At 49.7% G+C, this 16,825-nt stretch overlaps 4 protein-coding genes across 4 annotated transcripts; 2 read left to right on the plus strand and 2 right to left on the minus strand.

Annotated features, from left to right (window-relative positions):
* Positions 1-214: 214 nt before the first annotated feature.
* On the minus strand, positions 215-2,056 carry ALT_5022 (uncharacterized protein; the record flags this gene model as incomplete). The annotated part of the gene is made up of 1 exon (XM_033558858.2): positions 215-2,056. The coding sequence occupies one exon, from the start codon at positions 2,054-2,056 to the stop codon at positions 215-217; it is 1,842 nt and encodes a 613-aa protein (XP_033414749.2).
* Positions 2,057-2,969: 913 nt separating this feature from the next.
* Positions 2,970-4,995, minus strand: ALT_5023 (ESCRT-II subunit protein VPS36; the record flags this gene model as incomplete). The annotated part of the gene is made up of 3 exons (XM_089599844.1): positions 2,970-4,607; positions 4,664-4,829; positions 4,895-4,995. 3 exons carry the CDS (start codon positions 4,993-4,995, stop codon positions 2,970-2,972), a joined length of 1,905 nt encoding a protein of 634 aa, XP_089455721.1.
* A 565-nt stretch (positions 4,996-5,560) lies between these two features.
* Positions 5,561-12,875, plus strand: ALT_5024 (protein scd2/ral3; the record flags this gene model as incomplete). Its single annotated transcript, XM_033558856.2, has 5 exons — positions 5,561-5,633; positions 5,690-6,941; positions 7,001-7,193; positions 11,126-11,893; positions 11,958-12,875. 5 exons carry the CDS (start codon positions 5,561-5,563, stop codon positions 12,873-12,875), a joined length of 3,204 nt encoding a protein of 1,067 aa, XP_033414747.2.
* Positions 12,876-13,888: 1,013 nt separating this feature from the next.
* On the plus strand, positions 13,889-15,743 carry ALT_5025 (AFG1/ZapE family ATPase; the record flags this gene model as incomplete). The annotated part of the gene is made up of 4 exons (XM_033558854.1): positions 13,889-14,264; positions 14,321-14,771; positions 14,822-15,335; positions 15,396-15,743. The coding sequence occupies 4 exons, from the start codon at positions 13,889-13,891 to the stop codon at positions 15,741-15,743; spliced, it is 1,689 nt and encodes a 562-aa protein (XP_033414745.1).
* Positions 15,744-16,825: the final 1,082 nt, after the last annotated feature.

The raw sequence follows: 16,825 nt of genomic DNA on the forward strand, positions 1-16,825 counted from the left end.
GTGTAGCCTAGACAGCGTGATCCTGGTAAAGTTAGCTATTCTGAATCAATCAGTTCGACTTGGCGACATTGCAACATTCCATTTGATAGGACACCATACACGAAACAGAAGGCAAGTAAATATAGAGTTCTGAGTTTTCTGTACAAACACCGAAATATAATCACAATGTTGTGACAAATTGTTGCTTCACATGAGGTAATAACCAAAATGAACCTTATTCTCGGTCTCTGCGACGCCTTTCAGACTCGAACTCGGTGAATCCATCAATACCCAGTCCGTCTTGCCCCCCGGTGCGAAAATACTCAACAACGACACCAATAGCGTAGCACGTTCCCGCCGTCGCTACACCACTGATGAGCATCCTACGGAGTGCTGTTCGAACTCTGGACCGAGCCTTCGCATGATCAGTGCTTACGATGGCTGGATTGGAAGACGAGTCAGAAGGAGCAGTCGCCGCTCGGATATTTTCATCGGAGTCTGATTGAGGGGAGGTGAGTCGTCCTGCTGAACCACCATGGCTTGGGGTATTCGAACGCATAACTGAGCCACTCTCGGAAACCTTCCTAAAGATAAGGATATCCTCGCCGCCAGAGATAATTTCATACCCGTCATCGTGCATTTTAGCAAGGTACGGTACGAACTTCGCAGGGTGGCTCAGACGAGAAAGTACTTCCGCGAGTGAAAGTAGCTTATCGGTCGACTGCAGTGAGGAGCTTGTCTCTGCTTCCACCACCTGCAAGGTAGAGGGGTCGTATACAAGAACACGATATGTTGCTGTTGCCCAAGGACAATTTGGAGAGACTTTAGGTTGATCGTGCGCCCTCTCGGATTCATGATTTGGACCAATCCTTACGTTGTGAAAGCCTTCTTGAGAACGAGGAAGGGAGGTACTTGCAGTCATCGAACTCTGAGAGTGCAATTGAGCCTTTGGTGAGTCAAGTGGCTCCAAAACCGTCTCTTTTGATTTAGAAGCTTCATGGATTTTGTACTTCTCCCGAATTCTTTGAGCATCTATGTCTTTGACTAGGTCATCGGCCATCTCAAAGGCAAGGTCCAGTTTGCGCCGCTTGTCCTTTAGTTGCTCTTCCGGATCTCCATCCTCCTTCTTCAGCTCGTACGGTGTGCGAATGTCACTTGCGCGTAGAATATCCAGATCTTCAGCCTTTTCTGCCTGTGTGACCCACTCTTCCTGCTGCTTAAGCTCGTGCGATGTCCTATGTGGTGTAGCTAATGGATCTTTTGTTTCCGTTGGGACGCCTGATGACCCTTCATTTTGATGGTTAATAGCGGAGGGAGGCAAATTGTCCGCCTCTAAACGAGTATTGCCAATTGATAACGGCTCGTTAGCTGTTTCAATCTCCGATGCTGGTACCCCCTTTGTAAAAGCCGTAGTTGTGTTCCGAGGCTCAGTTGGCTCTTTGAGGATGTTTTCATCAGAATTTCCTGGCTTCGCAGGTAGGAGACTGTCGCCATAGGCAAATTGGCCTGGGCCTAGTGTGGTACTTTGAGGACTCGGGTCATCGACTATTTCAGATTGCACGGTGTTCTCATGGGCTGCAGCCCCTGTAACCCCTTTATCGTCCGGGTGCGCTTCTGAGCGGTCTACTGGGGAGAGGAAGCCAGCACTCTGGGCGCCCTCACTTTGAACTGTATTTGAATGAATCGATGAATCGGGAGTTCCCGTGTACGGGGTATCCTGAGACCTCTCACGAGTTTCCCCCTTCTTCGGGACCATGCGGCCGGTGATGGGATCAAAGTCATAGTTCCCAAAATCATCCTTCGCCGGCTCCTTATATGCGTTGACCTCGCTACTGGGGCTGGCTGACTGTTTGCCACTAGGTCGAGGATCAGATGAATGCGCGGCATCAGTCTTCACGCGCGCAGTCGTATCAGTTACTTTAGGCTCGGCTTCTGCCTTTGACCCATGACCGAAAAGAGACTGGAACAGGGAAGAGAAAATATTCTCATGCTTGCCCCAAGACTCAAATGGGTCAAGTCTTCTCCCGAATAAAGCCTCGTAAGGATCCGCCTCGATCTCCTTCTTTATCTGTTCCATCCTCTGCTCCAAACGAATCCTTTGTGCTTCCCAATAGCCGTTCTTAGGCGCATGTTCATTCCAAATTGGAGGAACGCTGAATTTCAACCGGCTCCATCCCCAGCCAGAATTCCACCACGGACGATGATCGTCGAATAAAGATTGTGATCGTTGTCGGTGACCAATTTGTCCGTCTCTTAGCTTCGAAGGACTATAGCGCAGATGCTTTTCTAACCTCCTTCTTTCGTCAGAGCTTCTGCTCCCATATCGATGGTATGTATATCGCCATATCCCTCGGCTCTGGACTGAAGCCGTGCTTGAAACTTTGGGGTAAGTGACGTATGGAACTTGAGAATATCTTGAAATGGCTCTCGAGCACCTCAAATGTTTAGGGTTCGATAGCAGTGAAGTATATGACATTTTGAACGTTCCCTTTGAGCTAAGTGGATTAACTTATCAGATCTCTCGATAATGAAGGTGCAGTCCTACCTGACTGCGTTATGACCGCCAACGGTCTAGACCCTCACATCACAGCAGCTTTCACAGGCTAAAGCTCTCATTAAAAGTCCGTGCTGGAGCCAAGCACTAGAGAAAATAAGAAACGATGGAGACCAAGCTTGACAGTGGAGGACACAACAGAGATGATGAATTAGTCTAGCTATGAGGAGCGAGGGAGCTTCTCCAAGGGGCGGAGAGAGCTCGTAGATAAGCCATGCGGGGTCGATAGCTGCAGAACCAAATGTCAACTGTTTCGCCACAAGGCACACTACCTTACGAACAGCGGCACAATTTATTTTTAATTATATCTATAAGTAGAACGAGGTAGTAGCAGCTTCAATAAGAAAGATATATCTCTCTTGGTCATAACGGCGTCATTTTGGTAAAAGGGCCCATGCTACCGAATACACTATATCAATATGTACAAAGAACTCCTTCATATGGCCAGGCTTGACACCCTCGAATCAATCGAATCAATGCTGTTCATCCAAGAAAGGTCAGCCGTGATGTAGTTGCTCCAAAACCTTAACCCTTCGATGCCTTCCTCGCGACATAGGACACCTTTATCCTCAGCCATTTCTAGCTCTTCTGCTGCGACTCCGACACTCCACTTGAACCTTTGAGCAGCCTCCTGTGCTGTCACGGCACGCCCAAATTGACGCCAGTCCCACGGTACTGGATCGGCGGGCGGTATCTGACGAAGTTCCGCCATCCATTCTTGCAGTTGCCGAATGGTCTTCTCATCACTCCAGTCGTAGCGTTGAACAACAAGAAGACCACTTTTGAATCGCCGCAGCCGAACAGGTAGTTTCAGTTTCTCCCAGAGCTCTGCTGCTTTCTGGAAGTCAGAAGGACTGACAAGTTCCACCCCATTTCGGGAGCGGTTGAAAATCGCCCAAAGATCAATCAGGCTCATGATACCGCCTTCTTTCTGTAAGATACCTTTTCTATCGTCAGTGAGGTACTCCGCCAAGTTCCGTGAAAGTTCGGAGAGATATAAATTCTCGGCACCAGAGCCAAGCATATCTTTGGTCGTGGTCATCCCAAGAGCGGCAGCGGATTCTGAGAGCACTGCGTTGGTTGCTGCAGAATTCTCGTCACCGGCCATACCTGATTCCCTGGCGAGCGTTTCAGCAAGATTGATGATCCGTTTAGCAGACGCCATCAAGGCCTCAAGATCTTCAAACGAGCTGCCTATTACCACCTCGTTATTCCTACGAGCCTCAAGTCCCCGCTGCTCAAGGCCCGCGATTCCTACTGCGGGGGACCGGGGTGGGGCTGGCGCGGAACCATTGGCAGCAACGGCACCAGGGGCTGTAAGATTCGGCGTGGCAGGCGATTGCGATGGCTGTTGCGGAACAGGAGGCGCATCGTAGAGCAGCCACTTTCGCTGGACCAAGGCGCCTTTCAACCTTTCATAGAAAGTCTTTTCACCGCCTCCGCGGAAGGATAATTTGACTACCTCGAAAGTCTTAGTATTGGCGATGTTTCCTTGACCGAATACTGGCGCTGGGGATTCTGATCGACGTGAGTCATCAACAGAAGCTCCTCGGGCGACTGCGGAGGCTAGGGGAGCCCCGCATATTTCACACTCCAGAAGATAGGGATGGTTCATAAATGTACATCTGGGACACGGTGTCGAGGCATTAGGCTTGCGCACGATTCCATCATCATTGCTTCCGGGTTGACCAGGCTCATGTGAAACTGGATTTACTTGCGCGGCTTCGCGGCTAGCGGCAGCTGTGATTGCGGCCTTCAGAACGGTCGTAAATGGCGGCTTTATGCCACAAGCCAAGCATGGCGGCAAGGGTGTAGAAGCAGTAGCCGTTGCTGGGTCGAAATTAGAAGGTACCGGATTAGTGAACGAGCATATAGGGCAGACCCAGGTCACGTTCATAGGCTTCGGCGCCGGCTGCTTGTATGGGGTTGCCGGGAGTGGAGACTGCGCTCTCCCGGACTGGAACTTTGGAGACTGCGATGCAGAGGGGCTAGCCCCTGCGCTCTTCGATTTGAGGTCATTCTTTGCGGGTTTCGGATGCAAGAGAATTTTCGAAGATGACTTCAGAAACCCTGCCTGGAAAGTGTGAGCTCGGAAGCAAATGACAGTACGGACTCAACCATCAACCATACTTGGTAATCGGCTCGGTCGATTTCCTTCAAGTCGATGGCGACTGAGTACTTGCGTGGCTCGTCAACAGCGACATAGCAGACCCGGTGGGATGTGAGGTACGCATGGCCATTTTGATAGTTTGGGACCTTGAACTTTCTGTATATACGAACAATACTCGCCAGTAAGCTTCCGAATGTCAAAGCAGTGGCATATGCAAGGAACCACTGGGGAACAGCTTGCTGGCAACTCACCCTTCATATAACCCCACCGCATCCTGGACGAAGAGCAAAGTCTCATCGGGCAATAATGAGGGACGGAGTGCAGTGGTCAGATCTAGAGACTTGAAGAACATCTAGTAAGCTCAGCCAGCATCTCTCCACCCTCTTAACTGTGAAGAGAATATACAATTCAGTCCAATTGTAGGAAATATCCCAAGTCACGCTCCATCTCAGCTCACCCCGCTGACGTAAGGTGGACTAAGGGCGGCGCGCAGTAGATAGGGAGATACAGGTAGCGAGAACTACCACTAGCGCATCCTCACATTCTCTCCGCCACACCAGCCCAGACAGAGTAAGCGAGAACCTTGACCCTCCTTCCTTTCAAAGGCCTCACTTTTGCACTTGGACTTACTGGTCAAAGCGACTTCTATCACTTGATAGCTTCGTCCACTCCAACTTCACTCACCATCACCTGCTAGTTGGGCTATTATCTCCCATAACCATATAAGTTCTGAGGTGACCTGGCCAACTTCTCAGCTTACTGGTGTGTATGAAGGAAATTTGATCACTCTCCTCGAGACCCAGGCAACGCGTAGTCTAATCCTTTTCTTCTCTTCTCGATTCTGATATACTTTTCTCCTTTGACAATATTTCCTACATCTTCATTTTGTTTATGCTTTTGTACGAGTTTCTGCCATCATGAGTTCCGGTATCCCACCTTGGCGTGCTACCGCGTCCGCTACTGCTACGGCCCCTCACTTTCCTGCACACGGTATGTGTCTTCTTACTCTAATATATTTACCTATTCAATTTCTAACTGTGACTTAGCAACCCCTGCATATATCCCTGTTCAAGCACGCCGTAGCTTTGCTCATACCTCTACCACCGCCATGGCACCTCAGCCGCAGCCAACAACAACTCAAGCACCTCGCAAACGAGTAGAATGGCCAGCCCCCCTTCGATCATATGTACAACGAAGCTTCGCGCCTGAGAACCAACTTTCTGGAGTCAACCGCCAGGAGATGGAGGTGAAACTGAAGACTGTCATTACTGAGGCGGCAGAGAAGAATCAGCTGGAGAAGATCAACTGGGATGCATTGCCCCTACCGCAAGTCATGATTCAAAACGAGCGCAACCAGATCCTTACCAATCCTGATGTCTCTGGTTGGAGTGCTTCTCTTTTAACTGCTACTCAGAAACCGGATACAGTCACCGACGACGTTTCTAGGAAAAGAAAATCGGCTGAGTACGGGGACAAAGACAGCTGTCCACCATGGAGGCAGACTAACAACCATCATGCATTTGGAGATCGAACTACTTATCCCTCAGCAGACAAGCGCCAGCGTGTTGATCATAAGAACCCCAGTAAGTCAAAAGCTAATTTGGAAATGCGGAGGAAACGTTTCGAAGAACCGCGGTCCAGATATGGCTCTTCGCCATCCTCATCTCGTGGGGAATCCCCAGCGCCCAGTGCCAATCAGGGGCCTGTTGTTGGACGGTGCGAGGAGCTAGAAAAGAACTACTTCCGCCTGACTTCAGCGCCAAATCCAGACACCGTTCGACCGCTGCATGTTTTGCATAAGACCCTGGATCTTTTGAAAAAGAAATGGAAGAAGGATAACAATTATGGATATATCTGCGACCAGTTCAAATCTCTGCGACAAGATCTGACTGTCCAGCATATCAGAAATGAGTTCACAGTCAGTGTCTATGAGATTCATGCCCGCATTGCGCTCGAGAAGGGAGATCTTGGTGAGTATAATCAATGTCAGACACAGCTGCGAGCGTTATATGCCCAAAATCTCGGTGGGCATCCTACAGAATTTAAGGCGTATCGTATTCTCTATTTCATCCACACTCGCAATTGGACGGCTATGAACGATGCGTTGGCCGATCTAACAGCAGCAGACAAGCGTGATCCTGCTGTCAAACATGCTTTGGATGTTCGCTCAGCCCTTGCCCTGGGAAACTATCATCGTTTCTTCCAGCTCTACCTCGACACTCCTAATATGGGGGCTTATCTGATGGACATGTTTGTGGACCGCGAGCGACTTTCCGCACTTGCGGCCATCTGTAAAGCGTAAGTGTTGTTCTGCGCGTCGTGTGTTGTTCTTTGCTGGGCTGACTTGATGGCAACAGTTACAAACCCGACGTAAAGATACGTTTTATCACTGAGGAACTTGGCTTTGAGTCCGATGAACAGAGTGCACGCTTTATCCTGGACCATGCCTCTGAGGATTTACTCCAAGAGAAAGATGGATCCGTGAGGCTGCTCACAAGCGGCAGGGCTGCGCAACTCTTCGAGGCGGCCAAGTCTGAAGCCCACAGAGTCGTTGATATAAAAGGACAGATTTGATACCGAGTTTTTTCTTCACTGCAGCCAGCGTCCACACCCCACTGATTATCGGCATATACGAGTTTCCCGTCTCTCAGTGCTCTCAATACCCTTGCGCCTTGATTTCGTCTGGTTTTCTTCCCCTTTCTTGCATTGAACGGCATAGTCAACTGGCACCAGGTGCCTCCGATGTATCCCGTTCACGTCCGCTTCAGCCTCCTCTATGCCCCTCAGACCTTGACGGCGTCTCGCATATATCTTTCTTGGCTTCTGAGATCACCCACTTAAGCCTGGAAGCATGGTAGCGTTATTTTTTCTGAGATTTGGCGTTGTCACGGATGGGTTGTGGGAATGGGTTAGCATTTAAATCCTAGTATTCGTAATTTAGTGATACTTAGCAATGTCAAAAGTACTTTCAGCATCAGTGGTAGCTATCTTTGCAATCCTTCGATAAGACCCTGGCCAGTTTCGAATACACCCAGTCTGCAGATACAGTATGATTGGGGCCATTGGGCACAAGAAGCCATCATCAGATAAGCCATTCATTGAGAAGGAGTCTCATTCCCTGGATCACACCGCCATGATTTAAGTGCTCCAAGTCTGCAGGATCGACGGACTGCTTGACGCCGTCATGGTGTCCAAAATAAAAAAAAATAAGAATAAAACTAAAAATTAAAATGCTCCGTACTGTAGCCCCAATTGGCTGAACAGCTATTCCAGTATGCAAGGGTACCTGCATCGAGATGCAGCAGCTGTGTCATTTGGGCCTTGTCTGATTTAGAATCCGATCCTCGTTCTACAGGACTCTGAAAGTCTGGTAACACGGTGAACTAGGATTGTGACCGCCGATTTCGGAGGATCTTGATATTACCTCATAGTTTGGTGCAAACTTGAGGCTGTCCGGTTAATATGTGTAACTACGGCAGGATATACTGGCCGATCCGAGCGATCATTGACAGAAGCCGCTGTATGAACCATGGTCCGAGGGACGAGGATAGGCTAGTTGATTGCTCATGTTATCCTTCAGGAATTGAGATATCTCGGCCCAGGTTCCTATTGATAGCCCCAAAATCTGGGATGAAGCGGAGACGGTTGAGATATTGGAGTCTGGGACAGTGGAGCGACTGCTGAAGACGTTCTTATCAGGGAGATGTCGCAGCCCGTTTTGGGTGCATTGCGGGTCGTTTGGTGTAGGTGGTCCTGGCTTGCTAGAAACAGGATTTCAGTCTTCAAGTCTTGAACTGTCGACGATATCTGGATACCCTCGAGTACTCGACAGCCCATGTAGCTATCTATCTATAGGAGTTGAGATTGTAGGTAGGATTCAATCATCATACCTGCCTTTGGATTTGACATTGACAGTAGAGACTTGGCCAATTAGCTTGATAGGCAGATGTGGTGGGCCAGGCTCTCGCCGTGAATCCTCGCCAATAATAGCGCCCTCCACAGCTACCAAGAACGAAGAGTCTAATCCAAAGTGGCGACCGAAACCCCATGTGGCTGCCATCCCACAATGCAACGGGTGGAATACATACGTTCAAGAGGTCTTGGCTGGGTTGCCCCATCGTCCTCCGATTCGGCGAACGGTGCTAAGTCCTCATCGCAAAGGAAATTAGCAGCTAACTAGCACATTGTTTGCTGGATTCTAGCAGATTCTCTCGAACTGATTGTGGAAGATCTTGTAATGCTGCCCGATGGTCGCCAGGACTGTGTGCATTAACAAATCTATTGGCCCTAAGGGACCCTGGTCGGATTGGTTGGGACTACTGCTGGGCCATCTTCCGACGCACTGGATAACAGTGGCCTGTGAATCTGCCTTGGTGCCTTTACCAGATTAGGTCGCTGTAAGGTACAATACCCAAGTAACTCCGTAGAAGAGAGGATGGTCCACTTTTTGGGTATCAGCCATGGTCGAGGCAATCCAGAACAACTGTAAACGGTGGATTATAATTCTTCAGGTGAAGGCCATCTACCATGGACTTAATGAGGACCTTTCAAACGCAGTCTTAGGTATTGGCTTTTTTGACTTTGACTTAAAAAAGAGGAAAACAAAGGAAGCTGCTGCTAAAAGTGGACTGTACCATCAGCATCTCCACATAGGATGCTAGGGACGATAAGTACCCATCAACACTATTGTACAGCTTAGAATCATGTCTTCTTTTGAGATGATCGATTTAATCGTTGTCAGGTCGTTGGCTATATTCTCCTGTTGTACATATAATCATCGCCACCATATAGCTATGGGTATCTGTCCCTAGTATTCCTTCTGCCTTTCTAGCTGAACCCCGAGAAGCGGTTGGAAGGATCCCGCCACCTTTGCATCATAGTTCTGGACAAGAGTACTTGAAACATTGTCGAGGCTTGAAACTTCGAAATGTCGAAAATTCTGGCCTTCACAGTAGTCTTTATATGCGGAGTGCCTACAAAAGAGTAGATCACAGTCCCCGAAACTAGCGACATAGTATTCTACTCCAGGCAAAGAAGAAAGTACTTTATGCTGCCCCATGAGCCGTAAGGCTTTCAGCTGGGGTGAAAAAAAAATACCACCAAAAATACTACTGCTAGGCGACGGTCTGTGTCTATCGTCATTAGAAGTTCGCGCTTGTCTCCCACTCAGCTGATTGATCGAGAATACCATCGTCAACCAGCCTGCAGTGGTTTTTCTGAAAACCGACAGGGTTCCCAGCCAGCCCAAACCAGAAAGTCTTTCTTTTTCCCTTTTCAGGGGCGAGAAGGGAAATCCCAAGGCACCACCACCAAAGCGGGCCACTTCTTTCGCAAATCCAGAACGACCAGACATCACGTATCCACGGTAGTAATCGAGCACGAGGGTGAAGCGAAAAGAGAGAAAGCTCAAGAGATCCACGATAGGGACCTATTACTACTATTACCACTCCGACGGCTAGACTACTCTCCACACTCTTTTTTACCAGCGTTATTATCACTATTTGAACGGAGATCTCCATTACTTTATCATTTCTTTGACTACAGCGTGCTCTCTCTCCTTATTCACACAATTCCGCACACAGACAGAGACAATCAACTTTTGGTCTCTCACACTCATTTTCTCTTTGTATGAATCAAAAGATCTGATTACTTCGTCCTTTTGTTACACTCTTTTCTATTTAATCTTGGGGTTGTTATATTGCTTCTTCCTGCCTTGCCTCTCGAACCCACCTCACTCTTTCGCAATCCCCTAGAGTCTCCCAACCTACACGGCTGCTGTCGTTGACCCAACCTCTCCAGTCGAGTGCAGTGCTATCAGTACGATTCCACTAGTTCGTTCTTCTTGAAAAGAAAGAATGAAGGTATGTTTTGATTCCAAAGCTCTTTGATACTACCTAGTGAACTGTGCGCAACCCCTTCGTTTCAAGCAGCCGGCTTGCCCCCCCTTCCACCATAATCATCCATACCCCGCCTCTCGTTTATCTCGATTATGGTTGTCGCTTGTGGTCTCTTTTCTTCCGATTCCGATTTTAGTGTTGATTTTCTTATTCCTGTTCTTGGAATATCATTGCCATTAGTTACCTAAACCTTTTTTTTTTGTTTTTTTTTTTTTTTTTTTTTGTTATTTGTTCACCTTCCCTCCTTTATTGCTATGGCAAATTAATAACATACTGTTCAAAATATATAGGCCATCAGGCGATCTCTCAAAGGGGAAAAGGACCCCAAACCTCCCCACCACCACCATCTTTCAATCACTCCCAAGTCAGCCATTGCGATTCTGCCACCCAAGAAGGTAAGCCTTATCCTAGCCCCCGAACACAAAATGAACCGCTGCGGCCCCCCTTTCCCTCCAGCGTTGAAAGAGTATAGCTAGGCTGTCACTTTTCATCCCCTCCCCCTTTCAAATTACTCCCCCTCATTCCAGTCGCATTGGCAATTCTTGGAAGTTGGTATTGACCGCGCGTCCCTTTTTTCACGTCTAGGTGATCAAAGCTCTCTACGACTACCAACCAGAACCCGGGAACACGCAAGAATTAGCGTTCAGCAAGGGCGACTTCTTCCACGTTATCAGCAGGGAGGACGACTTGGACTGGTACGAAGCGTGCAATCCCCTCATCCCTAGTGCCAGGGGGTTGGTACCTGTCTCCTTTTTTGAGGTCATCGGCAAGAACGAAAGAGATAGTGGCGGGTCGGTCGATCTTCATAAGAAGAAAGAGTCGCACGACTCGGGTTTCTCAGATCGTGGTCCCGCTCGGTTTCCTTCCCCCGATCATACTCCCACCCAACTTCAGCACTCCCCCGCGACTCTCAGGATGTCGACGTTAGGAAAGGGCTCGAGCGCCATGGTCTATGGTATCGTCCAGTATGACTTCCAAGCAGAGCGACCCGATGAACTCGATGCGAAGGCAGGGGAAGCGATTATTGTCATCGCCCAATCCAACCCGGAGTGGTTCGTCGCAAAGCCCATCGGTCGTCTAGGTGGTCCAGGCCTGATCCCCGTCTCATTCATCGAACTTCGGGACATGCAAACCGGTCAAGCGGTAACCGATCCTTTGGAGGCAGTTAAGCGCGCCGGTGTACCAAGGGTTGAAGAATGGAAGAAAATGACGGCAGAATACAAGAACAGCAGCATCACCCTCGGCAAGATTGACTCGGCCGCATCAGCAATGCAGTCCGTGACCTCTGGAGTTGAGAAGATGTCCATGGGGCGCAACAGCGCCGGCCACGCAAGCCAAAATGGAAATGCCTACGTAAGTCCTCATCCTTGCTCTCTTCCTTTGGCGATGCGCATGCTCATGCTGATTTCTTGTACAGGGCTATCATAATCGGAACGCGAGCAAAGCGTCCCTACCTCAACACCTGTCACAGCCGCCGATGCCGAATCACCATCAGCCTCTGGTCGCTCCAGTCGCCGCATCTATTCCCCGGTACTGCTTTGATAACGACAAGTATTGGTATATTATTGAGGCCAAAATGGAGGATGGCCGCTGCTGGGAGTTGTCCCGTTATTATCATGACTTCTACGATTTCCAGATTGCGCTTCTGACCCAATTCGAGGAGGAGGCCGGAAATCGCGGCAAGCCCCGCACATTACCATTTATGCCCGGACCTGTGACGCATGTCACCGATGCGATCTCCAACGGCCGTCGCCAGAACCTGGACGAATACATAAAGAAGCTCCTGGCCATGCCTCCCCATATCTCCCGCTGCCAGCTGGTCCGTCAGCTATTCGCTCCTCGCCCAGGTGACTTTGAAATCGACCCAAGCGCGTTTGGAGAAGATGCTCGGTACTCCGGTGGCTCGCACCATTCCTCCACGCAGGAGGCATCGCGCAGCGCGTCCCGCCAGTCATCTCAGGCTCAGATGAGCTCGCACCCCGACCGAGCTTCGCACCAGCGCAATCAGCCCTCCCTCTCGCATCCGGCGGACAGACCAGCGCCGATGAACCGACAGGCCAGCTCTCTCACCCAAGTGTCAACAGCCTCAAGCGGGGGCGCCATGAAAGTCAAGGTTTTCTTCCAGGATGACTTGATTGCCATTCGCGTCCCTAGCGACATCAGTTTCCAGCAGCTCCGGGAGAAGCTATTAGATCGTCTCAAGCTTAATGAGGAAATCGTGGTGCAATACAAGGACGAACCATCCGGCGCGTACATGGACCTGAACAACGACAGTGACCTTGACACCGCCATGCAGCGGAATTCCAAGCTCACCCTATACGTCGGGCTTGCATAAGAAAGCCCCCCGCCACTTCTTCTCTTTTTGAAAGCATGCATAGAATCATCGTTTTCCCGATGCAAGTTTGCGATAGATTGTTGTCCCCCGCGTCTGCCCTTTGTCTCATCTTACCCCGCCGCAATTTTGATCGACTGGTGGAGACGGTGTACGGTGTTCTGGTTTTGTCCTATTGTTCATTGTTTATTTTGGAAAAAAAGAGCCTTTTGAGCGCTTTCTGACTGTTTGTTGTTGAAAAACGACAGATTGAGATGTCCGACATGGTTGATGTTTATGCCGTTATGTACTTTTCCTGGTTGATATATCCTGTTTCCCTGTGTTTTTTGCATTGGATCCTGTTCCGTGGGCATATGACTTGTTGTGATGTTTCCATACCCTCTTGACGATTTGTCCATCACATGTACATATGTTTTCTTTGCATATATACACCTCTATGTAGGCTTCTCTACCTGCATGCAGTCGTATAGTGATATGTTTTTTTCTCAACATTACCAGATACTCCAGCATAACATAGCAAAACATTCGTACGGAGTACTCTGTACTCCTAGGAGCTTGGTATGTTGACAACTACTGCGTCGAAAGCAATTCCGTCTTAATTGCCGGGTTCCGAGTCACATGATTTCGGTCGTCGGAAATTCCGCGGTTCTTTTTCGCCTCAGGCCAACGCAGCGCTGATGGAATTCGATTGCCATCTTCCCAATTGACATACGCGCATCTGGCGCACGCGCTCTCGTTCTCTTCTTACTCCAGTCTTCCGAGATCTTGAATTATACTAGCAAGAATACCGATGCCTTTCTCCGAAAGCTATAAGGCGTACCCGCTTTGTTGACCCCCACGACTCGTTTTCCTTTTCCCCGCTTGTCCGCCGCACTCGATTCTTCGGCCATAGAAGTATACCCGATCGGAAGAATCAAGCCCCAGTACCTCAAGCCTACCGACCGTATACTTTTTACACGAAGAGGTTACGATTGTTTGCGCTTAGCATCCCTTACCTCGACTTATATAAGGAACAAATGAGTCGGCCATCTGCGAAACTCTGCGCCGAGTCCCTTCCCTCGGCGCTGAGGAGCCGGGCCCCAGGGTTGTCGGCGAGGAGAGCCGGACGTGCACGGGTCCTGAACGAAGAATGTAGGCGGAGTGTACATAGCAGCAATGGCGCAGCTTGTCGTCAGGCGGCGGAGGCGCAAAGTGTTTGGTTGAATGCCAGGAACGCGCAGCCGAGGACCGGAGTGTATATGCGGCGCTTCGCTACGGCGGCTGTTCAGCCTCAGACTGAGAGTATTGCGGAACAGACGGAGGATGCGAGGGCTGGGTTGTCTGGTGGGCCGTTGCAGGAGTATGAGGGGCGAGTGCAGCAGGGGCGGTTGCGGGATGATCCGTATCAGAGGGGTGGGTTGTTTCCTGTACTGGTTTTCCAGGGGCGACGATGAGCTGACAGAATTAAGTGATCGTCCAAAAGCTGCAGGACCTACACGACGTGTTGAAAGGTTATACTCCTCCGACCGTTGTGCACCCGAGCGTTGAGTCGCTGGATCCGAAACCCAAGTCATCGTTCTTCGGCTCGCTGTTTGGGCGCAAGAGCGCAAAGGCAGAGACTAAGATCCCAGAGAATCTACCCAAGGGATTGTATATGTATGGTGATGTGGGGTGCGGGAAGACGATGCTCATGGATCTGTTTTACGAGACCCTGCCGGCTAACATCAAGTCCAAATCGCGCATCCATTTCCACAACTTTATGCAGGACGTACATAAGCGCATGCACGTGGTGAAGATGCAGTACGGTAATGATTTTGACGCTCTGCCTTTGGTCGCGGCGGATATCGCGGAGTTGTCCAGCGTGTTGTGTTTCGACGAGTTTCAGTGTACAGACGTTGCTGATGCGATGATTTTGCGGCGGTATGTACCTGGAGTATTTTCAGGCAAGGCCTCGGCTGACACCTTTCTAGCCTACTTGAATCTCTCATGTCTCACGGTGTCGTGCTCGTAACAACCTCGAACCGTCATCCCGATGATCTGTACAAGAACGGTATCCAACGAGAATCCTTCATTCCGTGTATCAATCTTCTCAAGACTGCTTTGACCGTGATCAACTTGAATTCGCCGACCGATTACCGCAAAATCCCTCGTCCACCAGCGGCCGTGTACCACCACCCGCTCGGTCCTGAAGCTGATCGCCACGCGCTGAAGTGGTACGAATTCCTGGGCGATCCCAATGACCCTCCTCATCCAGAGACGCAAGAGGTTTGGGGCCGCAAGATCAAGGTTCCGTCGGCCAGTGGAAAGGCGGCCCGTTTCACTTTCCAGGAGCTCATCGGGAGCGCAACGGGAGCGGCGGACTACCTGGAGCTGGTGCGGAACTATGAAGCTTTCATCGTGACAGACGTTCCGGGGATGACATTGCAGCAACGCGATCTGGCTCGTCGGTTCATCACTTTCATTGATGCTGTCTACGAGAGCAGGGTAAGTAACCTGCTTTTTTGTTTCTTGAAGTCAGGCAACGGCTAATACCTCTCTCAACAGGCAAAATTAGTCCTCACCACAGCCGTCCCACTCACCAACCTCTTCATGTCCGAGCAAGAAGTCAAATCCTCCCTAGAAGAAAACGGGGACCACTCCGATCTCTCCGACGCCATGCGCATGATGATGGACGATCTAGGACTGTCAGTGCAAGCGCTAAAATCGACCTCCATCTTCAGCGGTGACGAGGAACGATTCGCGTTCGCTCGTGCCCTTTCGCGGTTATCCGAGATGGGCAGTAAGGACTGGGTTGAGCGCGGCTTGGGAGTAGGCAAGACCGTCCAGGAAGGGAAGAGCGAGCACGATGCGTGGATGAAGGCGAGGAGCCGCTGGAGCGAGGACAACATGTAGACTCCGTTCATACTAGACTTGTGATTTTGTTCTATACCTTTTGCATCGTTGCAGCATGAGCAGCCTGTTTGGTGAATGCCGTGCAGTGTATATCTCATTCTACATATATAGAACTACCCATATATACATTCGCGATACCACGTCTACTACCAAAACCCTCATGTTGTCTACCACCCATACCTCTCTACCAATACGATCAGATAAGCCAACCGATAAGCCATGACGTCATCAAATCTCTAAATCAGTTACCCTGCCCACTACCCCTCGTACAGAATACTGAATAGCTTTTCAAAAATGAGAGGTAGAGAGGTACCTTATATCCAGAGCACAAAATACTCATAGAATACCCCTGGTACCTCAATATCCAAGACTGAATCTACCAATTGCAGGATGAGGAACATCCTGTCGCTACGTGACCACCGTCGAACCGCTCGCGCAAAGAACATAAGCAGGTTGTCAGCGATTGGAGTTTGTGAGCCATTCACCAGCGGTAGGGAGCCCTTTATTATAAACAGTACGGCTGTTATTACTGGAAGCGCTTCGAGTTCGTGTTAGCCCGTTGTGCTGAGTCCAAGTGAGGTATCCGCGGAAGTGAAAGCAGATGGAGGTTGCTTCGCAGGGTTGCATCATTCTAGAGCAGGCCTGAATCTTGATAGTTAGACTGGATTTCCAAATTAGGTTGTGGAGGAGCAAAGCTTAGCTATAGTGTTGCGATATACAATTCACCGGACACTGAACCATGATATATAGATGGAACGAGTAAGATTGCTGACCTGAGCTGGACGATGAGCAGCATGATTACCGACTATGGAGTCGAGATCTCCGATTTCGATCAATGGTCGCGCTTCGTATTGTCGATGAGAAGTATAATAACAATGGTCCTTCGTTCCTTGAGATTAATCTACTTGGACCTTCTCATAGGGGGTAGCTCTTGTGCGTCAAGTAAATGCTAGTGCGACAGAGATCATGCGTTTCAGCCATGCAAGCCCCTGAGCGAGACGTCCATACGCTGCTCGTCGGTGCCTGCAGCACGCCAGACTTCACGGAGTATCAACCAGTTGACCACCGCTTGTGTCTTGACT

Source organism: Aspergillus lentulus (assembly GCF_001445615.1).
Source record: "Aspergillus lentulus DNA, contig: Alt09, strain: IFM 54703, whole genome shotgun sequence".
Classification (NCBI taxonomy): domain Eukaryota; kingdom Fungi; phylum Ascomycota; class Eurotiomycetes; order Eurotiales; family Aspergillaceae; genus Aspergillus; species Aspergillus lentulus.